Consider the following 27,936-nt stretch of genomic DNA (forward strand, 5'->3'; position numbering starts at 1 on the left):
GGAATCATGCAGGAATTTCATCTGTTGTGAAGGAATTGCGCAGGTGTCCTGCAGGAAGGATTGCCAAAATCCTGTAGGAAATCTCCCTGATGCTCCTGCTTGTGTATATCTTGAAGAATCTAGAGAATCCTGCAAAACCATTATTCATGCAGGAATCCTGCAGGACCAAAACCTGCTGAATGTCTGTAAACTCTGTACCAAGTAAGCTTATTCTGATCATAACTCTTTCATGGGCAGGTGCACTTGCAAATACTTGGATGTAAGATGCAAAACATAATTTAAGGGCTTAGTGTGTGTCAATTTTGTGATTGGAGGCCAGCCAGTTTGCCCTCCCATTTATAGTTTAATCTTCTAACAGCTCACTCTTTCCACACTAACTTTACATACATTGTACTTACCAAAGTCATTAACAGTATCATTACTGGGCGACTGCATTACTGGGCGAGGCAAGTCACCTGCCTAATTTGTCTACAGTGAATGGAAAACATTGGAAAAGATAGGTTGCTACAATATGTTAATGATACTATCATAATTCTTAACAATATGAAACCATTTGTAGTACAATATACAAAACTACTGAAACACATCACTTCATATTGTTTTATTTGTAATCCTGCATTTCATACCAAATCCATCCTAAAGGTAACACTTTTTAGACAACATTAAATTACTGAATGTTCCCTTGAGCATATAAAATGAATACCAAGTTGACGTGTTGTGGCCTTCAGGAAGCCTCTAATATGTCACTGTCTAACACACATTTATGTCATGTGATGTTATTTAATTATTGTGCACCTTTACAAACAACCGCAGCATTTCAATTCAACATTCCTACATGCAAAAGAACAAACCTTAATGAATGGATTTCATTATCCACTACATTCCTTTATACTGCAGGCAAAAGCATGCTAAAATTCATTATGCAACAAACCTTTTTCTTTGTAGATTTATAAAAACATTTCACTACAAGGCATGTCAGTTGATGAGTTAATGAGACAGAAGTATTTGCATGAAGAGAACAGCCTCTTCCATTGTATTTAATAGTGTAGGCATATTATCAAATAAAGCCCTAACCAATTTTTGGCACAGAGTCCTGTTCCTAGTCATCCATTTCCATAGCAAATTAAGTATTTGGCAATAAAAAACTGGAGTGCCTTTTCAGTTCTACGGAACATATTTAAGTATAAAAAAGTGAAAGGTTTTTCATGATAAAATAACACTACACCACAAAATAACAATGTCTTTGAAAATTTGAGTACAATCATTGTGCAATTGTTGTTTTTTTTACTTAACTTTTTTTTTAAATCTAATTCTTAACAATATATGAAATATTTCTTAAAAATGGAGTGTAAAATCCAGTTAATAAGATACAATAAGGCATTCTCCTTAGAAGTTGTAATACATTTTCTTTATGACCATGTGAAAAATGTGTCCTGCCCGTTTTCCGAACAGGTAATGTAGTAGCCGGCCAGTATTGCAAATCATCCCAAATCGATTTTCTAGATTAGATTTTATTCAGCCTCCAAGCAGCGTGAAGCAAACCAGAACACATAATGGCCTATATCCTTAATCTGCCAATTGTATCATTCATTCATAAACTGGCAAAAGTGTGTGAACACTTGGAATCCGTTTCGAGGTAATGGCATGATGTAATGGAAGAGATAAGCCATCCTGTGAAGCTACGTGTTGTAAGAGTTATGAAATGGACATGCGTAGTGGTCATCTCTGATTACACATGTAGGTAAAATACTTGTAGGCAAGTTGTTTTTCATTGTGCTGAGTCAATAAGTTTGTACATGGTTTAATAAATCAGTCACATGCATTAAAGCCAGGCAGCGTATCCCAGTACAAGAGGTAAGACCACAATGTTTATCTTAGCCACTATACTGGTCCAAAAGAAGGGTAGAATGGTAGAATGCTTTCACAGGGTGAGAGGGACAACATCCAGTTAGGATCCCTCCTGGATCTGGGACTGGTCGTTCCGAGGCTGCTCCTCTTGAGCCTCTTTCTGATTGGCAGAGTTGTTGCAGTTGCCGTTCTTGCTGTTGTCTGTGTTACCATGACTGCCGGCGCTGCCTAACCGTGATGAGGCCACGACAGCCTTTACTGCAGCCTGTCAGCAGACAAACAGTACACTGTACTTCACTCACTGACAGTCAAGGATGAACGTACAGGCCCACTCTGGCTATGCAGATTAAACCTTTATTTTAACAGTGAGACCAACAGGTCTCACAGACCAACAGGCTTGTGTCCAAGTCAACAGTGAGACCAACAGGTTACTCTTAATTAACCATAAATACTGTCGAAAAATACAGAACCATACATAAATAATATAATGCATAACCATAAATTCCAAACACGTTCAATTAAAGGATTTGGACACAAGCAGACAAAGAACACTGAGACCTTTAAAATGGTGAGATTAATGAATTAGACTTGGTACCATGGTAGAGCCCCCTATTGAGAGTCCTTGGTGTTTGTAGCTACCTTGAGTTTTCGACGTGCATTGAATTCCTGCAGTTTCTTCTGAGCAGTGTCCATATGGGCTGAGTTAACTGCCTTCCCAGTCACCCAAGGGTGCTGCAGAGCTTGCAAGGTTGTCAGCCGCTTCTTTGGATCCTGGACAATCAGCTTTCTCACCTAAGGACCGGCAGAACATCGCATACGGTTAGCAACTGGGTCACTGAGAGTCTAAATTCATTGCTCAGATGCCGTTAATGCAGGTTTTAGTCGCCCATCACAAGGCAGTCTGATTCAGAATGAGCAGAAAAGAAACAAAATGTAGAAGCTACACGCACGTAAAATGATTAGGGGCATTTGGTGCTTTATTTAAGAGACGGTGTGGAATTAGGGAGATTTTTGCCAACAGAGCAGTGGGGAGGTTTGAACCCATGGTTCTGCAGTACATGTGCACCCAGAGGCAGCGGCATAGAACACCCTAGACAATGTTAACCTCCATTGTATAGATATCATTTTACCATCAGACACATGTACTGTGTATAGCAACTGACCTTTAACCTAGGAAACATTTCGCTTGACCAATGTAAAGACCCAATCAGCGACCATACGCTAGCTAACCCATGGTCTAACAAGGAGTTGAACCCTCTTGCTGGTTAGTAGAACTACTGGGTACGCTATATTATGCAACTACACTGCTGGTTGATAAATTAATTCTACTTAATATGTCAGTTCAGGCAGCAAGCATACTAAATTAGCTAAAAAAAAATTAAACAGATGAGTTCTGCTACCCAAAGTAGCGTCTACATTTACGCATGGCATTGCGTTGCATCGTGCATTAACGTGAGATACATTTTGGGCGCTTAAATCTGAAACGGTTAATGAAAACGTGACTGTAAATCGTGAAGTTGTGTTTAATCCTCTTTTAGATAGAAGAACATGTGCACTAAAAGTTGCTCTGGAAGTGACTTGACTGCAAATATTACACATAAATGGTAACCTAGGGATCCCTTGTAACATTAAATGAATCTCACCAGGTCCTTGGCATTGATGGAGACATTGTCCCACCAGGGGGAGACAAACTCATATTCACAGTTGAGGATCCTCTTGAACATGTATTGGTCCCCTCTTTCATCGAAGAATGGTTCAAATCCACATAGCCTGTCAGGCAGGATGAAAAATGAGGTATACATCAACCACCGACCCGTCTTGTCTATTGATTGACTGGCTGGCACAGTCTGAAAGGTAATGACAGCCGACGGGGTCCTAAATTACAACTCTGTTGGTGATCCAATATTCCTGACACTTCTCGCAAGGTTAGCCTTTCAAAATAGGACAACATAAGAAACCTGAACCAATCCCCTAGACGGATATGCTTTCAAAATGTCATTTTTTACGGTTTAATTTTAGATAGTAAATCTGTAATACATTAGTTATTAGTGAATCTGTAAACCATAGATTTTTCTGAACACTGTTAGTTGCATTTTCACTACTATTACCTAGCTGTTGGTTTAATAGCAAACTCACGCCCACGTATTTATATATACAGCAATACGTGGTGAACAAAAAACACTCGACACTGTGAAACTGGAATGCATCAACACTCCTGATTGAGAATCCAAAATAGACTGAAAATACAAACTAAAAAGGGCCGGGTTACCTCTTATCAAAAGAACATGCCTTTCTTCCCTCATTATTACTCGCACATAAAACACAACTGCTGGTGTCAAAATTATCTGACGTCTTTTCAGTGATGTGGTTCTGGGTTCAAGTAAATGTTTTTAGCGGCTGGTGTCACTCACAAGATGTACGTAATAACTCCCACCGACCACATGTCAACCTCAGGGCCATAGGCACATCCTCGCAGGATCTCTGGGGCTGGATGGGAGGAGAGATAGGGAGGGAGGGTGAAAGACCAAAGGACAAGCGCAGGGTGGAGGGGGTATGAATTACAGCAAAAGGGGGAGAGAAAGAGGCAGTTGAAAGCAAAGTAAGGAATTATTTTGCAGTAATTATTTATCCAAGGATGAACAGACGCGGGTAGTCCTTGCAGTATATCTGTTATATGAAAATCCGTCCAGAAAAGCATGTACGGCCAAGACAATAAAAACCTGTTGTCTGAAATGAAACAGAATTGCAGACGCAGCTTAGAACTCACCGCAGTATCCTGGTGTACCACAAACTGTCTTCATCGTGACCTGATCATCAATAATCTTTGACAGACCAAAATCAGCTGCAAAAGTAAAGAAACAACAAGAGCTACAGTAGATGTGATTCCACTTTCTAAGTCACCATCTGGTATCAGAATAAACGAACAGAAAATAATGATATAGACTGTTGGAATTGATTCCCCAGTTATCTCTGCATAAGTCAGCTCTGTATCTGACAGCAGGAAAGTCTGGACAGGCTTAAGGGATGTTCTCTGGGAGAAGCAGGGCGAATCCCTCAGTGTATTAACCACCCACCTATTTTGAGGGGAGCATCTGGTGCTGAGGTGGCGTATAGAAGATTCTCGGGTTTCAGGTCTCGGTGCACCACGCCGTTTTCATGCAGGTACTAACCAGAAACAAAGACACACGTTAACAAGACAGCCACACCGACTCCTACACACGTATTGACTGACCTATCTGGAGGTGAGAAGTGACCCGGGTGGGGGATTCTGAGATTCAGTCCGGCTGGATTACTCTGCCGTAGCTTTTCCAGAGGCACGAAGCTGAAAATTCTCTCCTTGTAAACAAAACGCGCCCTTAAGCTATCTTTTTAACTTTGGCGATATCGTGTTCAACTCAGAGCTGTGCTTTACTAAAATGCGCAATGTTATGGCGCTGTGCATAGTGGTGTTTATGTTTTAAACTATTCTCGGGTTGTGCAAGTACTTTCACCTGGGTTACCACGGTAACTCATCAAACATGGCAACGCGGGGCTTGGAAGTCTGCCCGGCTACAGAAACAGCAGGCAGCTACTGCTACCTTGATGAAGCCGTCCATTATGATCACAAGGTGGCATTGGATATAGGGAAAACAATGGATTACATAGTATAGACCTACACTTGCATCTAAAGCTCATTGTCTTAAAACATATTGTGCAACTTTACGTCAGCTGCAAGTGGGAGTTCGTGCAAATCTTTTCTTATGTAAAATCATAAAAGGAAAACCACTTTCCAACAGACTGACATGACATTTCAAAGAATCAAGATTCGCACTGAATGAGCCGTCCCCGTTACGCAACGAAAGACATAGTTCCTCCTTTGGAATGGCTGCGTCGAAAAGACCTTGTTCAGTGAACGAAGGCATCCTTTTCTTCCCCGACACAATGCATCGTGAAAACCCGGCGGTATAATCGCCCCCGGATGTCAGAGGGGACTTCTCCTCTCCTGCACAATTCTCTACGGAGCTGACACAGATATGTCCTCTTTCAACTGGCGAGCGGAATGTGGGATGAAGGGGAAGAAGAGACTGAGGGAAGATAGCCCCCACCAGCACATACGTCCCAGATCTCCCACGTCTGCCATGGAACCACATGAAAGTATTGGGCCAAATGGGCCACGGTGCAGCAGTGTGAGCCAACGAAGCAGCTGCCAGTTCTCACCAACTGTGACCCACAGAAAGTAAAAAACCCGAGAGGTGCTCGTCATTTTATCTGGCCTTTGAGGAAGATATCATTGCAGCATGTAGTCACCTAAAAAAATAAACTATTTTTATAAAATAAAATATATTTTGTTTGTTTTTATAAATAATATATATAAATATATTTTTAAATATTAACTGTAAAAATGTTTAGCATCATTGTGTTATGTACTTTGTGCACCCTCCCCTTGCAAGCATAAGAGCACAGAGCCTTTTCCTTGAATTTTTTATGAGATTGGAGAACGCGGATCGTAGCCCATTCCCTGATAGAGAATATTTCCTGATTCTTGAGATCCATCTGTCTGTGCTTATAGACTCTCACCTGCAATTTCAAGTAAATGTTTATGCCTCTTGGCATTGGCAACCAGATTTTTTATCCAAATATCCTGTTACCAATATAAATATACAAATACACTGCTCATACAAATTAAGGGAACATGTAATCATCACAGTATAACACCAAGTTAATTAAACTTCAGAGATATCAATTTGTCCAGTTGGGAAGCATATTCGATTATGAATCAATGTCACCTGTTTTGGTGCAAATGAAAGTGACAACAGGTGCATTGGAGAACCAAAAGCAAGACAACCCCCAAAATAGGAATGGTTTTGCAGGTGGTTTCATTGCTCTCTCCTTCCTGACTGAATCTTTGCTAGTGTCCTTGTCAATACTGGTAGCATGGGGCGGTACCTGCAGCCTATTCAGGTTGCACATGCAGTCCAGCTCCTCCAGGATGGCACATCCATATGTGCCGTCGCAAGAAGGTTTGCTGTGTCTCTCAGTGCAGTCTCAAGAGGATGGAAGAAATACCAGGAGATGGGTCGTTACACAAAGAGAACTGGACAGGGCTGTAGAAGGGCATCAATCCAGCAGCAGGACAGGTATCTGCTCCTTTGTGCGAGAAGGAACAGAAGGAGCACTGCCAGAGCCCTACATAATGACCTCCAGCGGGCTACTGGTGTGAATGTTTCTGACCAAACAGTCAGAAACAGACACCATGAACATCCTCTAGTGTAGGAATGAAGTGTTCCATAAAGATTTTTGAGCAGTGTACTTCGTTCATCAAGATCCGATTTGTGATTTAGGTGTCCCCTTAATTTTAAAGCCATTTGAATGCCATTTAACATGTTGTTTGAAATGAAGCAGGCAGTCCATAAGCGTAGACTGAAGGATCTCAATGATATGGAATGACTGGATCTGGATTTGTCGGAGATCCCTTCGAACATTTTCTCCAATTTCATAAAATGTAGCAAAATGCTCTGTGCCATTGTCCTTGGAAGAGGAAGGAGCACAAAGTAATTTAAAAAGGTGGTTGATTCCCTTAAATCATTAATAAAGTAAAATATTTTCCACATGATGGAAAATTACAATATAGCTATTTTACAGTGTTGTTGATTAGATATAACCCTTTTTTATGATCTTCATCAAGGGTGCCAACATTTTGGAAGTTGAATTTCTACTGACATGTGAAAAATACACAGCAATACACAGCATGCCAAGATCAAAATACCAATCACAGGCCCTCAGAAGAAAGATTATTCAAGCCCATGAGTCTGGGTTACAAAGCTATTTCCAAGCAATTCAAAGTACATAATTCCACTGTCCGAACAATCATCTACAAATGGAGAAAAGTTTGCGTGAATGCCCAGATCTCAATCCTATCGAAAAACTGTGTGGGCCGTTCATGCAATAAAACCCTCAAATATGACACAGTTGAAGCAGAACTGTAAAGAATAGTGGGCCAAAACTATAAGAGACTGATAAGTAAAATAATTGGCTACATTAAGTTTTCAGCCAAAGGGGTTACACCGGCTTTTGAATCTACGGGTGTCCTTATTTTTTGATAAATGATGTCACCTTCTTTTAACCATATTTCCAAAAATGTTGGGACACTGTGTAAAATGTAAAGAAAAACAGAATGCAATTCATGCTCACTTTTTTTTTGATGCCAGCAACACATTTTTTAAAAGCTGTGACAGAGCTACCAAAAGATTAGAAACGTAGGGGAAAGAAAAAAAAATTTACATTGTGGAAGATCACACATCTAATTAGGCCAATTGGTAACAAGTCAGTTACATGATTGGGTATTAAAAGATCACTGGGTCTGTCAGAAGTGAGGATGGGGAGGGGTTCAGCACTCTGTGAAAGTCTGCGCGGGCAAATAGTCCCACAATTCAAGAATAACGTATCACAAAGAGTTTCGGGATCTCATAATTTATGGTACAAAATATCACTAAAAGATTCAGAGAATCTGGAGTAATCTCAGTATGCAAGGAACAAGGGCGAAAACTATTATTGGATGGCCACGCTCTTCAGGCCCTCAGGCGGCACTGCATTAAAAACAGACATGATTCTGTAGTGGACATCACTGAATGGCCAAAGGAACACTTCTGAAAATAACTGTCTGTGAACAAAGTATGTCGCTGTATCCACAAATGCAAGTAAAAACTGATGATGGTATGGGGGTGCATAAGTGTACATGGTATGGGTGACTTGTACTTCTGTAAAGGCACCATAAATGCTGAAAAATATATACAGGTTTTGGAGCAACATACGCTGCCATCCAGATGACATATTTTTCAGGGAAGGCCTTGCTAATTTCAGCAGGAAAATGGCAAACCACATTCTGCACGTATCACAACAGCATGGCTTTGTTGTTAAACAGTATGGGTGCTAAACTGGCCTGCCTGCAGTCCAGAGCTGTCCCTTATTGAAAACACTTGGTGCATTATAAAATGACAAATAAAGCAAAGGAGACTGCAAACTGTTGAGCAGCTGTTATCCTATAGGAAGTAAGAATAGGACAACATTCCACTTTCAAAACTACAGCAATTGGTGACCTCAGTTCCCAAACACTAGAGTGTTGTTAAAAGAAGAGTTGGTGCAACACAGTGGTAAAAATGCCCCTGTCCCAACTTTTTGGAAATGTGTTGCTGGCATCAAATTCAAAATGGGCATAATTTTTTTCAAAAACCATAACATTTCTCAGTTTCAACTTAAGTATAGGGATAAAGATTTGCACATCATTGTATTTTGTTTTTTAAATATTACACAGCGTCCCAACTTTTTTGGAAACAGGGTTGTATGTCAAGTGTTAAAGTGATGATAACCTTTTCATATGTCCAAATATGTAAATCGTCAATGTAAAATATTTTGCATAATACTATCTTTGAAGTAAAAGAAACTTAAGCACAGCATAGCATATGTACAAAATAATCAACATATTGCAACACTAGGATAACACCAAATAAGAATAGAAAATATTAAAATCTGTCACAGAATTGCGCCTAATATGTGCCAGTGAAATTGGCATGATGCTACAAACATGCTATAATGGGACGCTAGCTAGATATTTAAATGGTTTTCATCGTGACAGACAGATTCCAGAACCTTGCCGCCATTTGCGAAGTGGCCATGAACACTGTAAATTAATCTCTCCAAATGAACACAGGGAGACTTCAAAAAGATGTGGAGGCTGTGGAAATCCCTGCTTTTTTCTCACCAGCCCTTTAGGAAAACAGCAGCTGTTTCATCATGTCAAGTCAATACACCGCCGAATTCTCAGCTGATTCCAATGTGTCTATTTCATCTCCTTGACAACAGCAAAATTGCTAACAGATGAGCGCGGAAGGGGATGACTGACAAGACAGTGGCAATGCGATGCTTATTGAAATGTGAAAACGCGTGGAACAAGACGTATCCCAAAGGGCCATGTGAATCAGATGTCAGATACTGAGGTACACTCAGTTACATGAGAGCCAGTGGTGAAATCAAAATATCATCAATTTCTGCCGTTCTAAAACTTGATTTGTTTACACAAAAAGATTTTGATAAGTGCTCCTTTGTTTTTAGGGGAAACCAGTAGAGCAAAGAGCAGCTACACAGGTCATAAGAGGCATTGCAGCATTTCTTGGGCTTTCTGGACATTTATGAGGCTGCTTTTCGACACGTTTCAGAGGAAGGAAGTCAACTCACTGCGACAGCTTCCAAAACTTGTCTGACAGAATCAGCAGCATCCCTCTCAGTGTAGAATCCCTTCTCCACCACCCTGGGAGAATAACACATGTTGGGACTCTGACAACAGACAAATGGCAAAGAGTGTGTGTGTGCGTAGACATCTTTTACTGTACTTGTTGGGACCAAACATCACCAGTCCCGATGAGTTCATTTTCAGACTCAAGTAAGGTTTAGGGTAAAAGTCACAGTCGGTGATTTGGTAAGAATTAGGGTTAAGGGTAAAGTTTGGAGTTCAGGGTTAAGAGGGTTTTTGTGTAATGTTTATGGTTCCCACAAGGACAGTAAATTGTGTGTGTGTGTGTGTGTATATGTGTGTGTGAGACACCATCGATGCAGGTAACAAACCTATCAAATAGTTCTCCTCCAGTCACAAGTTCTAAGACCAGGCTGATCTCTGATGGGGTCTCAAAGATCTCTTTTAGTTTGATCTAAAAGAAGAACAGAAAAAATCATGTCAGTTTAGCATTCATAATGAAAAAACAGTTGTGGATTACATTATATAAGTAGCACAAATATCTGTAGAGGCCTCACAATGTTCGGGTGAGAGAGTCGAACTAGAACACCTATCTCTGTCCTCACTATCTTCTTGTCCACCTGCAGGAACAAAATAGATTTAAGAAAGAAAGACGAGGCCGCTGCATTCTGGGTAAAAATATTCTACCAAGACTTTATGACAAACATCCAGAGAGAACGCACTGTTTTCTTTAGCGTTTTCACGGCATACGGCTTCTGCGTTCCCTTCTGTCGACATCTGCACACCACGGACGTCGCTCCCCTAAACACAGAGTGAATTCACAGTTAAGACAGAAACTGTCAAGTGGGCAGGGAGATGTCGACTCGCGGGAAATAGTTAACAGCCTTTGATGAAGTTCTTTTTCACTTCCATTATGGCTACACATGGTGCCTAAAGCATTTTCTGACTCCTAAGTGGGGCATTTCTTCCAACAAAATTGAAGAATGGATCTTTACTGAGGTATTGTACTCTGAGTGCTAGGTGGACAAATTCCACCAGAATTCCATAGGCCAATACAGTGCATCAGGCATACTCAAGCCTGACAATGAGGCTTGCAATCCTTCAGGATTTTTTGCATGGTCATGTTTTTGAGGTGCCTGGATAATTTAACTGGGCCAGAGGCTCAGGGTAATTAGTTTGACTTTGATTCTGTAATTAAAGGCCTCAAAGCAGGTATGGCCATCCGTGATCAGTCTGGCTGTCTGGCTATGGTCACAATGAAAATGATAGTGTGACCGGGGGAATCTGATTCTTAATCAGGACTCATATTGAGACACTTGTGTGGCCGACTCCTACGCTATAAAGCAAAACCATCATCTTTGAATTTACAACCCTGTTTCCAAAACCCTGTTTATAAAATGTTTGTGTAAAATGTAAATAAAAACAGAATGCAATGATGTGCAAATCATTTAAACCCTACATAAAATAGAAAACGGTACAAAGACAACATATCAAATGTTGAAACTGAGACATTTTATTGTTTCTTGAAAAACATGTGCCATTTGAATTTGATGCCAGCAACACGTTTAAAAAAAGTTGGGACAGAGGCAACAAAATACTCTAAAAGTTGTGTAATGCTAAAAAACAAAACCTAGTGGAATATCACACAACGAATTAGGTCAACAGGCAAGACGTCAGTTAACATGATTGGGTATTAAAAAATCATTTCAGAGAAGATGGGTCTGTCAGAAGACAGAATGGGGAGGGTTTCACCATTCTGTGAAAGACTGTGCAGGCAAATAGTACAACAAAGAGTTTGGGGAACTCATCATTTGGATCAAGGAGAAGGCCGAAAAACAATATTGGATGGCCGTGATCTTCGGGCCCTTAGATGGCACTGTATTAAAACAGACACGATTCTGTAGTGGAAATCACTGCATGGGCTCAGGAACACTTCAGAAAACATTGTCTATGAACACAGTATGTTGCTGCATCCACAAATGCAAGTTAAAACTCTACCATGCAAAGAAGAAACCATAAACAACATCCAGAAACACCAGCGCCTTCTCTAGGCCCAAGCTCATTTTAAATGGACTGAGGTGAAGTGGAAAACTGTCCTGTGGTCTGACAAATCAAAATTTGAGATTATTTTTGGTAATTATGGATGTGCGTCCTTTGGACTAAAGAGATGGGGGATAATCTGGCTTGTAATCAACACACAGTTCAAAAGCCAGCATCTGTGATGGTATGGGGGCGCATTAGTGCACATGGCATCTGTGAAGGCACCATTAATGCTGATCAATATATACAGGATATGGAGCAACATATGCTGCCATCCAGACAATGTCGTTTTCAGGGAAAGCCTTTTTTGCCGGACTACATCAGTGGAGACGGTTAAGAAGAGCAAATGTCTCTTACTGAGTGAGTGACTGACTGAGTACCCCTAGTTAAATAGCGTAGTGGTTAGAGAAGCGGACTTGTGAACTTAGGTCCCGAGTTCGCATCTCCTCGCAGATGAAGCGAGGTATGCATTATGAATTATTCCGTATGGGCGAAAACTTCGCTGGCTAAAACCGTTAGTATCTACATTATAGTAAGCCTGAAATAAAACAGTTTATGGTTATATTTCTGGTGGATTTTCGAAGTACACATACGTACATGCATTTTGGGTCAGGATAGACAAACACGTTCTTATGCCATGAAATTGCTTTGGCAGACTCGCTAGCAATTGCTAAATTCTTATGACTATTCCAGTAAGTCAGTAGATACTGGTAAAACTTATTACTGGCTAATACGCTGTTAAAATGGCCAGTGGCAAACAGCAAACATAGACGCTATTTGTGGTGGAGGTAAACTTAGTAAGAAACGTTAGTCAGTTGAACTATATTAATGTCATTCACGAATGGCCAATTAACTATTAAAACAGCCAATGGTGAAAGAGGATTTGTTCAAGATATATAAATGCCGGGTGTCAGTATAGACAAGAGGCTATACTGAGAGCTGGCAAATAAACAGCTCTGTGGTGTAGTGGTTAATGACACAGCCTTTCACGTGGGTGACCCAGGTTTGAATCTCGACATGGCAACACTTTCTATTGCAGGCTGACTGAACTAGAGCTGTCACCCATTGAAAACATTTGGCACATTATGAAAACCAAAAATGCAACAAAGCAGACTGTACTGTTGAGCAGCTGAAATCCTATATCAAGCAAGAATGAGAAAACATTTCACTTTTAAAACTACAGCAATTGGTCTCCTCAGTTCTAAAATGCTTACAGAGTATTGTTAAAAGAAGAGGGGATACAACACAGTGGTAAACATGCCCCTGTCCCAACTTTTTTGAAACGTGTTGCTGGCATCAAATTCAAAATGGGCATGTCTTTTTCCAAAAACAAAAACATTTCTCAGTTTCAACATTTCATATGTTGTCTTTGTACTATTTTCACATAAATACAGGAATGAATGAATAGCACATCATTGCATTCTGTTTTTATTTGCATTTTACACAGCATTGTACAGGTGTTGAAAATGAAACAGGGCTGTAGAAAAAATATGTAGCCTATGTCCTGAATATAATGGCACTTCACATATGCATATGACATGGACAAAATGACCCCGCTTTTGTCAAATGGGTTGAAGTGGAGATAGGTGTTTAGATAGTTTAGATGTGTTTAAAGGAGAAAAAGGGTTGCAGTGAGAATACAGGTTGCAATAATACGCTGACGTGAGGGATAGATTTGTGCTGTAGTATGGCAGGAAATAAAAACGTAGGCTAGTTTCATTCTGAGAGTTCATTCTGAGAGTTTCATTCTGCAAAGAAATCAAATGGGGTTGCACAGCTTATAGATAGTGGAGAGAGGGAAGAGGCTGAGAGCGAGGGAAGAGGCTGAGAGCGAGGGAAGAGGCTGAGAGCGAGGGAAGAGGCTGAGATCGAGGGAAGAGGCTGAGAGCGAGGGAAGAGGCTGAGAGCGAGGGAAGAGAGAGAGAGGGGGAGCTTCTGAGGAAAATTGCCTTGGCTCTCATTAGGTGTCCAGAACCCGATACTAACAATTACTGCAGAAATACAGAACACTCTTCTCTCTCCCCCTCTCTCACCCCCGCTCTCTCTCTCTTCCACCCACACATCTCTCTGCCTACCTCCCGCTCCCACACAGTCTCTCGCTTTCCCTGCCTCTCATCCACACCTGTCTTCCTCTCTCTACCTCCCTCTCTCTCTCTCTCTTCCACACCTTCTCTCCCTCTTCTGGCTCCATCTCTCACTTATCCAAAGCCAGTGGGAAATTCCCAGAAGGCAGGCCCATGTGAACAGACATAAGGCTGGAACGACAGCTTTCAGCTTCAGTCCGACCACAACCACATCTAAGAGCCAGGAGAGTGATTCTTCAGATTAAAAGCCAGACTTGGACCGTACACTATTGTTGTGTACAGTAGCTGAAGGGCAAAGGCGCAAGCCTGTCTGAGCAAATGACACGAATCAAATGAACACTAATAGCATAACAAACATCATTAAATCGTTATCAGGCTGAACTGATGACCTCATCCTAGTGATCTCTACTCACTCCTCCCAGTAATGTCTACAATGCCTCATTTCATTAAATCATTAAATCTTAATGCCTTACAGAAGAGAGGGATCTATATTAATGAGTTGGCCCAGGCTACTCCCTTATGATGTATGAGAGAACGTGTAATGACATTGGAAAGGTCATCCACTAGCAGAAGAGGCAGAGTTCCAAATACAGACAAGCCTTGATACAATTAAGTGAAGGGGTCATATCAATAAATTACACACCCTCCCAAAAAATGGCAATGCTGATTTTTACCTAAACAAAGGAACGCACCATATTTTGACATTTTCTCTTTTCCTTGTATCTCTCAGACAAAATGTCTAAATATTTCAGTCAGCTCTTCAATAAAATACAAATGTGTTCAATTCACTCATTTTAAATCAACAAGGCATGTGATAATCCGCCTTATACATCCACTGCCCAATTAAACCTCTATGCAATGCTTCTGTCATTCTTATTCCACAACTTCACACTTGAATAATTCAGCATTGTGTTGGACCTCTCAACCCTAGGCCAGACAATCATTCTTTCTTTCCCAAGTCATTCAAAATGAGGCAGATGAGTGGAGATCCTGGATCATTTATCCCTGAGAATAAAGCAGTTTCAGTACTCAGCTCTACTGCGACAGGCTGCAGAAATCTGCACATCTACTAAGCTGTAAAGAGATCTGCATATCCAAAGTAGAACACTTTAGTTCCTAGGAGGAGCTTTACAGGTTTCCACATATAACTTCCTTTGGAAAGTATTCTAAATGGTAACCAAATGTGTGCTAGCTGGAATCCGGACAGACAGACGGACGGACGCACCTGCCCATGTAGGCACGCACGCCCAAAGACACCAACATACAGGGACTAGTTACTTCTATCATCAGATTCACAAATACTTTTGCTCTTAGTAAGGGATTAAATTGTGGGGTAATTTAACTAACAGCTGGGTTACATCAAGGCCAGAAAGCTCCATCCCAGATCATCTGTGATGAATTCCACTAATCAACTATAATGGATCGTAGTCATCATTCTGGGCGGACCGTATCCACCCACAGAACCAAGACAAACACCAGCATGGGCACACTGGGCGGAAATCTGCAAAAGGAAGCAAGACTGAGAACAGGACATGAACATCCAAAGCTTATATAGCTTTACCCATAAACGCTGACATTTAACATGCAGCCAAATGCAACAGTAACTTTGGTGTGATTTTTTTTTTTCTGAAGGAATAAAAGTAGGCCAATTGTTTGAAATGTCAGTGCATGTCTTTCACCGGGAGAAATCTATTTTACAAACAGTGTAATCTGCTGCAAATTAGATGAGTAGCGATAACTGCATATGGAAAGAATGACACAGTCACAGAGGGGATAATGATAATAATGAACATCTGCATTCTGAATTGTGTAATAGAATTCTGCCCTGGAAACCACACTGGCTTGACTAAAAAATCAGGCAAGATCCATTCACATATACAGGAACAACATAATGAAGTAGGCCTAATTAAACATACAGACCTCTTCACTTTCTCCATATTTATTTTTTTATAGACTTATTTTTGAATTGATTAAATATATTATTTTTTATTGTTTTCCATCAGCAAACAATACCCCATAATGGGAAAGAGAAATATCTCATGTGCATGAATATTCAGGCTCTTTGCCATTCAGGGTCCAAATAGAACATTGTGTGTGCTTTGGTCATCCTTTAGATGTCTCTAGAACTTGATTGGAGGCAATCTGAGGCAAATTCAAAAGCACTGAAAGTTCCCAGGAGCACAGTGGGCTCTATCAATCGTTGTGAAATGTAAAAAGTTCACATCCACCAAGACTCTTCCCAGAGCTGTTAGCCAGTCAAACTAACCCGGCAAGAAGGGCCATGGTCAGGAAGGTGTCCAAGAATCCAATGGCCACTCTAACAGAGCTTTAGAGTTTCTCTGCAGAGATAGGAGAACCTGCCAGAAGGACAGCCATCTCTGCAGAGCTTAATCAATCAGGCCTTTATGGTAGAATAAAAGCATGGACTAAAATCCCCATTAAACATCTGTGGGGAGATCTGAAAATCGTACTTCACTGACACTCTCCAGCCTATTGGACAGAGGTTGATAAGATCCATAAGGATGAAAAGTAGAAACTGCCCAAATCCAGCTAGTACAAGAAAAGCCAAGAAGACCCGAACCTGTGTTTGCTGCCAAAGGAGATTCAACAAAGTACTGAATAAAGGGTCTGAGTACTTGTGTCCATGAGATATTTCAGGTTGTAGCATTTTCAGTAAATTAGCACAGATTTGCAGAAAAATGTGTTGGGTTATTTTGGGGTATTCTATGTAAATTGATGCCAAAAACATCCATACAATAAATTGAGGAGAAAGTCAAGGATTCTGAATAATTTCCAAAGGCAATGTATGTACAATGCGATTGTACAATCAAAATCAACAAGGCCTCGACAACCATGGTTCATATAATAAATATTCCCAAAGTTTAAAACAAAATATCAACACCTATTAAGGTTATGCTCAAACATTATCTATGTACATGTACTTATCATGTGGCTTTACACAACATACAGTGGATATAAAAAGTCTACACACCCCTGTTAAAATGGCAGGTTCTTGGGATGTAAAAGAATGAGACAAAGAGATAAATCATGCCAGATGTTTTTCCACCTTTAATGTGACCTATAACGTGAACAATTCAATTGAAAAACAAACTGAAGTCTTTGAGGGGTAAAAATTTAAAACTCACAATAACCTGGTTTCATAAGTGTGCACACCCTTAAACTAATACTTTGTTGAAGCACCTTTTAATTTTATTACAGCACTCAGTCTTTTTGGGTAGGAGTCTATTAGCATGGCACATCTTCACGTGACAATATTTGCCCACTCATCTTTGCAAAAGCGTTCCAAATCTGTCAAATTGCGAGGACAACTCCTGTGCACAGCACTCTTCAGATCACCCCACAGATGTTCAATTTGATTCAGGTCTGGGCTCTGGCTGGGCCATTCCAAAATGTTAATCATCTTCTGGTGAAGCCATGCTTTTGTGGATTTGGATGTGAGCTTTGGGTCGTTGTTGTGCTGAAAGGTGAACTTCCTCTTCATCTTCAGCTTTCTAATGGATGCCTGATGGTTTTGTGCCAAAATTGCCTGGTATTTGGAACTGTTCATAATTAGCTTCACCCTGACTAAGGCCCCGGTTCCAGCTGAAGAAAAACAGCCCCAAAGCATGATGCTGTCACCACCATGCTTCACTGTGGGTATGGTGTTCTTTGGGTGATGTGCAGTGTTGTTTTTGTACCAAACATACCTTTTGGAATTATGCCAAAAAGTTCAACCTTGGTATCATCAGACCATAACACATTTTCCCACATGCTTTTGGGAGACTTGATGTTTGTTTTTGCAAACCTCAGCAGGGCTTGGATGTTTTTCTTTGTAAGAAAATGCTTCTGTCTTGCCACCCTACCCCATAGCCCATTCACATGAAGAATATGGGAGATTGTTGTCACATGTAGCACACAGGAAGCCTCTTGGCAGCCTCCCTGACCAGTTTTCTTCACGTCTTTTCATCAATTCTGGAGGGACGTCCAATTCTTGGTAATGTCTCTGTTGTGACATATTTTCTCAAATTGAAGACGACTGTCTTCATTGTGTTCCATGGTATATCTAATGCTTTGGAAATTATTTTATACCCTTTTCCTGACTGATATCTTTCAACAATGAGATCCCTCTGATGCTTTGGAAGCTCTCTGCGGACCCTGGCTTTTGCTCTGAAATGCAACTAACAAAATGTCAGGAAAATCCTACTAGAACAGCTGAACTTTAGAGTCACTTTAAATGATGGCATTCTGTAATGACTTCTATTTAACATGAGTTTGAATGGGATTGGTTAATTCTGAACACAGCCACATCCCCAGTTATTATTATTAATGTTTTTATTTTTAATTTTTCCCCCTCGAAGATTTCAGTTTGTTTTTCAATTGAATAGTTCACGTTATAGGTCACATTAAAATTGGAAAAAGTTCTGACATGATTTGTCTCATTCTTTTACATTACAAAAACCTGAAAATGTAGCTGAAAATAACCCATAAACCCTATTTAAAGAACATAACAACAAACTCGGCCTAAAATTTAAAAAGATAATTACTTATATTAATAAGTTTGACTGATGAATGAAATTAAAATAACCCTCAAGCATTTCAAAACCGACCACACAAGTGCATTGAACTAAGGCCTCTCCATGCTGTTGCAGCTCAATGCTGTCGTCTTGTATCTTACACAAGCTGCTCCTGTTTCAGTTTTGTACACACACACAGCATTATGTAATCCCAGCAGAGATGCTGCAGGTCCCCTCAGGAACTAGATGAGCTACATTCAGCTACATTATGCATTCAGCTGGGGTTGCTGCCTGCCTGCTTAGACTAGTGCCCAGAAGCTTTACTCTGGACTTGACTGAGAACACCCCAAAGTACAAAGCTTTTACTGTGTGTGATAGCATAACTAGGACTATGAATGTGAATTTGAACAGAACAAATTCTGGGCCCTAGCTGATTTACTAGTGCACAAAATTATCTTTGGACAGGTCATGTGATATGGAAAATGCTATGTTCCACATTTAATATGCCAGGAGATAGACATGCTAGAAGTTTTACGCCACTTGAAAAAACTTTTGAAATATTTATGTGGGCAGAAATTTTAAATTGTCTTGATAAATGTGAATGTATACACACACACACACTTATACAGCTCTGGAAAAAATTAAGAGACCACACATAATTTTAATCTTAAATCAGCATCTCTACATGTATGGCAGCCATTCCATTCCAGTTTCTGTTCAATTCCAACACAGGCACACCTCATTTTACTTAATGAGTTACTGATTAGGTGATTACCTGAACCAAATCTAATTTAACTAAGAAAAGTACACAAACCACTGCTGTGGTCATCACTATCATCTTTCAATAGGACCAGCTGGATGGCAAAAACAGTGCAAGTAGTATCTCAAAGGTCATTTGAATAAAGAAATCTCTATTCAGCATGACAAAAGAGTTGAAAAGAAAAGCTTTGAGTGAGGAAAAGAAGGTTTTAATTCTGGCTTTACTGGCAGTGGGATACAGTGAGCGTCAGGTTGCTTCCATCCTAAAAATGTCAAAGATGGCGGTTCATAAGAACAAGGTCAAGCAACAGACATTAGGGACAACAAAGCTACAGACTTGTCACTGAGAATGACCATAAGGATTGGACATTAGAGGAATGGAGTAAGGTCATCTTCTCTGATGAGTAAAATGTTAGCATTGCCCAACACCTGGTTGTCTAATGGTTAGACGGAGACCTGGAGAGGCCTACAAGCCACAGTGTCTCGCGCCCACTGTGAAATTTGGAGGATCGGTGATGATCTGGGGATGCTTCAGCAAGGCTGGAATCTGGCAGATTTGTCTTTGTGAAAGACGCATGAATCAAGCCAAGTACAAGGTTATCCTGGAAGAACACCTGCTTCCTTCTGCTCTGACAATGTTCCCCAACTCTGAGAATTGGTTTTTCCAGCAGGACAATGCTCCATGCCACACAGACAGGTCAATCAAGGTGTGGATGGAGGACCACCAGATCAAGACCCTGTCATGGCCAGCCCAATCTCCAGACCTGAACCCCATTGAAAACCTCTGGAATTTGATCAAGAGGAAGATGGATGTTCACAAGCCATCAAACAAAGCCGAGCTACTTGATATTTGTGCCAGGAGTGGCATAAAGTCACCCAACAGCAATGTGACAGACTGGTGGAGAGCATGCCAAGACGCATGAAAGCTGTGATAAAAAATCTGGGTTATCCCACCAAATATTGATTTCTGAACTCGTCCTAAGTTAAAACATTAGTATTTTGCTGTTGAAAATATGAATTTGTTTTCATCGCATTATTTGAGGTCTGAAAACAATATTTTTTTGGTTATTTTGACCAGTTGTTATTTTCTACAAATAAATCCTTTAAATTACAATATTTTTACTTGGAATTCCAGAGTAATACTGTAAGTAGTTTATAAAATAAAACAAAATGTAATTTTACTCAAACACATACCTATGAATAGTAAAAACAGAGAAACTGTTAATTTTGCAGTCATCTCCTCATTTTTTCCAAAGCTGTATATGCAAATATACATGACACACACACACACGCACACACATTTATTTACAAATTAACATGAATACAATAAAAAGTAACAAGGATTTAATGAGATGCTAATACATTTGAAGAAAATTGGCAAAAAACTGTCTAGTTCTGATAAAAAGTAAATAAAGGTAATTTCTTTGAGGGACAGAAATCCAGTAATTTCTTTGCGGGACAGACATCTGTAAGAGTCATCTGGCACAGAAGTGTTGGTTTCTATCATGAGAAAGGCTCTTAAAAGAAATGGCTAGCTAATTGCTTCAGTTGATTTGGTTTTTTTAGCAAATAAAAACAGCTCAGATCAATGGCGTTAAACAGATGGCCTAACATTATTTGGTCTGGTCAAAAACTAACATTAACACTTTTTTCATGCTTATTTACATAGAGCAGTCTCATTAAGACTAATGCCTTTTTTGAGGGAACCCTGCATTAACACTATCCAATATACAACATGTAAAACAATGAAAGCATACAATGTGTATAAAGAGTTTAAGAAGCAAACACATTCTTCAAAACTAAGGTCCAATAGGCCTTTAAACCTTCCTAGAAGCGCCAAAGCATCAATGTGCAGGGACAAAGAGCTCTGCAGATCATTCCAAACACGGACAGCAAAAAATATGTTGGCCTCATTTTAGGTTATTTTGGAGTAATATGGAGAGCCATCACGTTCTGACTTTTCTATTTAACATTTGTCCAGGGGAAATATACATATTAAGTTTAGAAGTACATTCAGACTGGTTATGGTAGAAGTTTAGATTTGGGTTAGGGTTAAAACAGAATAAATAAAATTGAATTCACATAAGCATGTGAACCATAAATCTCAAAATCACCTTAAATCTACTCCACCCAACCGTTTTACCAAGGCGGAAAAAAAATCTTTGTTGTTTGTCAATGTGATCTTACCTACAAAATAAGTGAAAGCAAACTTAAATTGAGGTAGAATGACCAAACAATGTTCTCAATCAATACATATTTTTCATTAGAGGTCCACCTACATGGGGAACATCAAAGAAAACACAAAAAAATTAGACAAAAGGCTTTTGACCTTCATAAATAAAGCCATGGATATAAAAAAGCTACAGGCCTGAAAATACCCATCTCATGTATTACAAGAAAAAAGTTTTAATCCACTGAAGCTGTGATGAACCTGCCTCAAAGTGGACCAAGTGAATTTTGTGCTCATGCAGAAGACACTCATTGACACCCTCCACGAGGAGGGTAAGCCACAGAAGGTCATTGCTGAAAGGGCTGCCTGTTTGCAGAGTGCTGTGTCAAAGCATATTCATGGAAAGTTGACTGGAAGGGAAACGTGTGGTAGGAAAAGGTGCACAAGGAACAGGGATGACCGCAGCCTTGAGAGGATTGTCAAGCAAAGCTGATTCAAGAACTTGGGGGAGCTTCTTAGTGGGGGACTGTTGCTTTGTGGTCCAAAGTCCTCTCTTCAGATGAAAGTAAATGTTGCATTTCATTTGGAAATCAAGGTCCCAGAGTCTGGAGGAAGAGTGGAAAGGCACAGAATTCAGGTTGCTTGAAGTCCAGTGTGACGTTTCCACAGTCAGTGATGATTTGGGGTGCCATGTGTTTTATCAAGTCCAGAGTCAATGCAGCCATCTACCAAGAGATTTTAGAGCACTTCAGGCTTCCATCTGCTGACAAGCTTTATGGAGATGCTGATTTTCTTTTCCAGCATGACTTGGCACCTGGCCAATTTGCCTGACCTGAACCCCATAGGGTATTGTCAAGAGGAAAATGAGATAGAGCAGACCCAACAACACAGACAAGCTGAAGGCTGCTATCAAAGTAACATGGACTTCCACGACACCTCAGCAGTGCCACAGGCTGATTGCCTCCATGCCACGCCGCATTGATGAAGTAATTCGTGCAAAAGTTGCCCCGACCAAGTATTGAGTGCATAAATTAACATACTTAGGAAACTTATGCAGGTGCTTTGAGTTAATTAGCTGATTAGAGCTCTTCTCAGGTTGACATTTCTGTATTATACATTTTTTATTCTAATATTTTGAGTTCCCCAGGTTTTTGATTTCCATGGGCTGTAAGCCGTAATCATCAAGATTAAAACAAAAAAAGCTTCAAATGTTTCACTTTATGTGTAATGTATCTAGACTATATGAGAGTGTCACTTTTTGATTTGAATTATGGAAACAAAATGAACATTTCCACAATATACATTTTTTGTTTTTAGTGCAGCAGCATGGGTTTGGATCCAGCTCCCTTTCAGCAAATATACCCTCCTCTATCCTAGCACTCTCTCTTTCAAATAAATATCCCTGAAAATATAGTGAAAAAAATCTCTCTATTTATATATTAAATTGAGGTCTATCTGATTTTCTCTGTTGTCTCTGTTTTCTGTGCTGAGGTATAATACTGTATCATCTACTGCCTCTCACCTAAATTAATTATCAACTCCAATTAATTCAGAATCCACAGGGCACCATCTTTCTGTCCACCACCGACAGCAGACAGCTGTCCCGTTTCAACAGCACGTGCAGCAGGCCGTTCTGGAACCATCTCTGGAAGACTCTAATTCCCCCTGATTCTATGCACTAGAATCCTTCTCTTTCCATCCCATATCCCTGATTAGGGCTCAGTGGCAGATCCTCGAGTGCAGCTGATGTCCCGATGCGATCAGACTGCCTTGTATAATACAATTCATTAGGCATTATGAATATGGAGTGGGAGTGCTTCTCATGTGATCATGATAGCAGAGCCTGAGCTTTAAAGCAGTGCCTATGCATGATCAATCCTTCATCTTCATTTCTTTAGCTTTCGCATCTCAACATGTCGTTTTAACGACTAACAGATAAATTACAGATGATGATGTAAGGAATCCTTAACGGAAACACAGCCATGTTACCATATCTCACACACAGAAGGTTAAAGGGGAATACATACACCAATCTGCACCAACAATATTAAAATCATGTTGTCACCAGACCACTAAAATAATAGTTATAATCTGCTATGAACATTTGCTACTGATATTTATTTACAGTGGCATTGCTGATGTAGAATCCACAGAGCATCTCAAATGAAAACAGCATGTAAATTGTGTGAATCACAAGGAACACTGATGGGGGATTTATTAGCAGCTATATAAACATGACAATAAGCAGTTTTATTTTAAGCAATGGAAAGAGTAATAAAAAGGCAGTTAACTTTACCAGTGATGGAAATGGGCAATAAAACATTAAACTCTAAAAAAAAAGAGGGTTTCAAAGGATCCTTTAGGGTTCTTTACTGAAACTGTGAGGGAATCCCTAGAAGTTCTTCAAGGGGGAAATGTAAACATGTATTTTAAAGAATTGTTAATCAAATGTCCTTTAGATAAAGAACTGTCAACGGCCAACCCCCTTTCAAAAGGTTCTTTGAGGAACCATTAAGAAGGGGTTCTTCTGAGAACTTTTAGGGGTTCTCCCACAGTTTCAAGCCAAACCCCTCAAAAATCCTTGAGCAACATTTGATTATTATTGTACTATTACAGCCTCATCAATAATCTGCATATCAAATATTTAGACGAAAAGTATATGCATTTTTGGATTGTTATTGTCAAATAATCTTTTAACAACAACAGGAAATTGTGGTTACTCTGAGTTTTGTGTAGGTAAGTGTGTATAGATTTCCTTTTCCATTGTGAAACAGCAAAAGTGGCCACAGAACATCGTGTTTCTTACTAAAGATTACGTCAGACAAAAAGATCAAAACAACCAAATCCGCACTCGACTCAAGGCGATAAAAACATGACAATTGAGTAAGCTAGGCTAGAAACAGTAGCCCAGACTGACATGCTTACCGTCCCAATTCGGACTCCAACTCATAGTAGTCAGCCAGTGTCTCCTTCTTTGATCCATCTATCCAGTAGTCTGGAGCTGGAGATGCCCCAGCTCTGGACGAGGGCATAGTGACTTTAAGCATCCCCAGCTATCCAGACGGATTAAAGTATCTTGACAGCTCGTCTCCCCAGCGGCGATTAAAAGCCCGACTCAGTTACAGTGGTGTGAAGAAAAGCGAGTGGGATACCTTGAAGGTGTGAGACGCGCACCAGACCGTTATCTTCTCAAAATTTGCGCAAAATGCAAAACAAAGCTGTTTGGAATAATGTAATAGGAGTTCTTAGACCATTTGAAAGACTGTGTAGCGGAAGTAATGAAATTACTCCTAACCGCATATTCACAGCCAGCAGCTCTGTTTCGCTACCATATTGCACTCTCAATGTTCAGGAAAGGCAGGGGTGCAGACAGGCTGATTCGAAATGGTTTCTACAGGGTCTTACTGTCGCCGGTTTAACATCCAAAAATACTGAGTTACCTTTACCTGTGATCACAATCAAGCGCGCCATCTGTGACGCTTTTCACATAGAAATACAATTTGAAAATAATAGCAATGTTTATGTTCCCGCGAACAAAATGAAAAATCTACGGCATAATTCACAAAAAGTTGACCCATCCCTTGCAGGGTTAAATATTTAATACTGGGAAATCACGGAAATGTAAATAAGTCTACACTATAGCTCAGTTGCTAACATTCTTAATGGTGACATCTTCATATTTTCAAGACATCAAGAAAGATGTTACACAACCCCGTTTCCAAAAAGTTTGGGACGCTGCGCAAAATGTAAATACAAATGATTTAAACTCTATATTCAACAGAAAATAGTACAAAGACAACATATCAGCTGTTAAAACTGAGACATTTTATTGTTTCTTGAATATATGCCAGCAACACGTTTAAAAAATGTTGGGACAGAGGACTGGAAAAGTTGTGTAATGCTAAGAAACGAACCGGGGTAAATTTGGTTAAATGTTCGATATTCAGAGTTTGCTTGTTAATAGCGCTTCCAAAAACGTCCTGCAAAGACGACAGTGATATACAGTTGCTGGTCATATAATTAGAATATCATGAAAATGTTGATTTATTTCAGTAATTCCATTCAAAAAGTGAAACTTGTATAATGTATACATTCATTCCACACAAATTGATATATTTCACGTGTTTATTTCTTTTAATTTTGATTATTATAACTGACAACTAATGAAAACCCCAAATTCAGTACCTCCGAAATACCGAAAATCTTTCTCCACATTTCTAATTTAAAAAGGTGTTATTATTTTTTAATAGAAAAAATAATTAAACACAAATGAGCTAAATCATTATACAGATTATGATATTATCCAAGAGACATATTAGCTCTAAATAAATGTATGTTTTGATCACTGAACTTCCTTGTCCCAATTCCCCCCTTATTTTTTTCTTTCTGCTTTAATTTCTCATTCTAAACTGCATTTTTAATACCTCAAAACACATCAGCTAGAGATGTACAGAAAGGTGTGTTATGTTCCCTTACCTGTCCCTACAAAGTACACCTTTCATTTTCCCCATAATTTGTCTTCATTTTTGTATTTTTTTTTTAGCTTCTTACAACTCTAACATATAAATGCATGTTTCAATAGGTTTCTATCCAGGTGACATGTGCCTCTAAAACAATTGTATATCCATCTATGCAATACCTTTTTAATAGCTCATTACCCATATGAGATGGAGATCTACAAACAAGTGTGGTGTGTTCCTGTACCTATCCTCTCAAAGGTACACCAATATTCAAAAGGGAATTCTCTGTATTTTATATTAAAATATATGTATCAATACAACTCTATTACCAAATATAGATACCTTTTAATGTAACTTTTTAAATAATTTCCTATCAAGAAGACATCTGAAACCACATTTATAATGGTCACTGACCTTCCTTCTCCAGAGTACAGTCTATGGATTTGCCATTTTCAATTTCGGAAATTCTTGTAGCTTTTGTCCTATCCATATCTAAAAACTTTATCCATATCCTTACCTTTCCTCTATTATACAATTCTCTGTATACAATTTACTAACTACAATTTTGTTATTACATGCATTATTACAGCCCTAATTACCTAATTTACATAAACTGTTTTTTATAGTTTCCAATCCAGATGACATGGACTTCTAAAACCACTTGCATTTTGTTCACTGACCTTCTTTGTTGAGAGTACGCCCCTTAGTTTTGCCATTTTTGATTTTGGTGAATTTACAGGAATTTATCTTTTGAAACCACTCTTTTTTAATAGCTCAATATCCATATCCAATAGTTATATCCAATAGTTGTTTAGAAAGATACATGTCTGTAAAATCACTGAGATTGAAAATGGAACATATAAGGTGTGTACTGTTGACAAAGAAGGTCAGTGAACAAAATGCAATTGGTTTTAGAGGTCCATGTCATCTGGATTGGAAGCTATTAAAAACTGTTCATGTGAATTTGGTAATAGAGTTGCAATACCGCATGTAATTCTAAAATAAAATCAAGATAATGAATACTGAAAAAAGAAGGTGTACCTTTCAGAAGAGAGTAACCGGAACATACCACTCTTGCTTATAGTTCTATAACTCATAGGGATAGTGAGCTATTAAAAAAAGAGTGGTTTCGAAGGATAAATTCCTGTAAATTTACCGAAATTTGAAATGGCAAATCAAAGGGGCATACCCTTGGCCAGAAATGTCAGTGAACAAAATGAAGGTCAGTGAACAAAATGCAAGTGGTTTTAGAGGTCCATGTTAACTGGACTGGAAGCTATTAAAAACAGTTAATAGCATGCATGATATTTTAAAATAAAATCAAGGCAATGAATTTTCGAAAAAAGAAGAAGTGTATCTTTCAGAGTAGAGGTAATGGTACACACCACACTTGTTTTTAGATCTCTAACTCATAGGGATATTTAGCTATTAAAAAAGTGTTGTTTCGAAAGAACAACTCTCCATTATGTCAAGCATGAATGGGAAAGCATTTACTGGTAACTTCCAAAGCTACAGCAATTGGTCTCGTCAGTTCACAAACACTTGCAGAGTGTTGTTAAAAGAAGAGGTGATGCAACACAGTGGTAAACATGCCCCTGTCCCAAAATGTTTTAAATGTGTTCATCTCATCTTCATCCACTTGATCCAGTATCGGGTCATGCGGACAGCAGCTCCAGCAGGGGACCCCAAACTTCCCTTTCCCGAGCCACATTTGCCAGCTCTGACTGAGGGATCCCGAGGCGTTCCCAGGCCAATGTCGAAATATAATCTCTCCACCTAGTCCTGGGCTTATGTGTTGTGTTGCTGGCATCAAATTCAAAATGGGCATATGTTT

At 39.5% G+C, this 27,936-nt stretch overlaps 1 protein-coding gene across 1 annotated transcript; it reads right to left on the minus strand.

Moving 5' to 3' along the window:
* Positions 1-586: 586 nt before the first annotated feature.
* Positions 587-25,007, minus strand: camk4 (calcium/calmodulin-dependent protein kinase IV). Its single transcript, XM_010900326.3, has 11 exons — positions 24,568-25,007; positions 10,798-10,876; positions 10,633-10,695; positions 10,447-10,529; positions 10,060-10,132; positions 4,923-5,013; positions 4,616-4,690; positions 4,260-4,335; positions 3,492-3,618; positions 2,488-2,640; positions 587-2,113 (listed from the first exon to the last, which is right to left on the minus strand). Exons 1-11 carry the CDS (start codon positions 24,687-24,689, stop codon positions 1,949-1,951), a joined length of 1,107 nt encoding a protein of 368 aa, XP_010898628.1. The 5' UTR covers positions 24,690-25,007; the 3' UTR covers positions 587-1,948.
* Between the last annotated feature and the right edge of the window lie 2,929 nt (positions 25,008-27,936).

Source organism: Esox lucius, chromosome 14 (assembly GCF_011004845.1).
Source record: "Esox lucius isolate fEsoLuc1 chromosome 14, fEsoLuc1.pri, whole genome shotgun sequence".
Classification (NCBI taxonomy): Eukaryota; Metazoa; Chordata; class Actinopteri; order Esociformes; family Esocidae; genus Esox; species Esox lucius.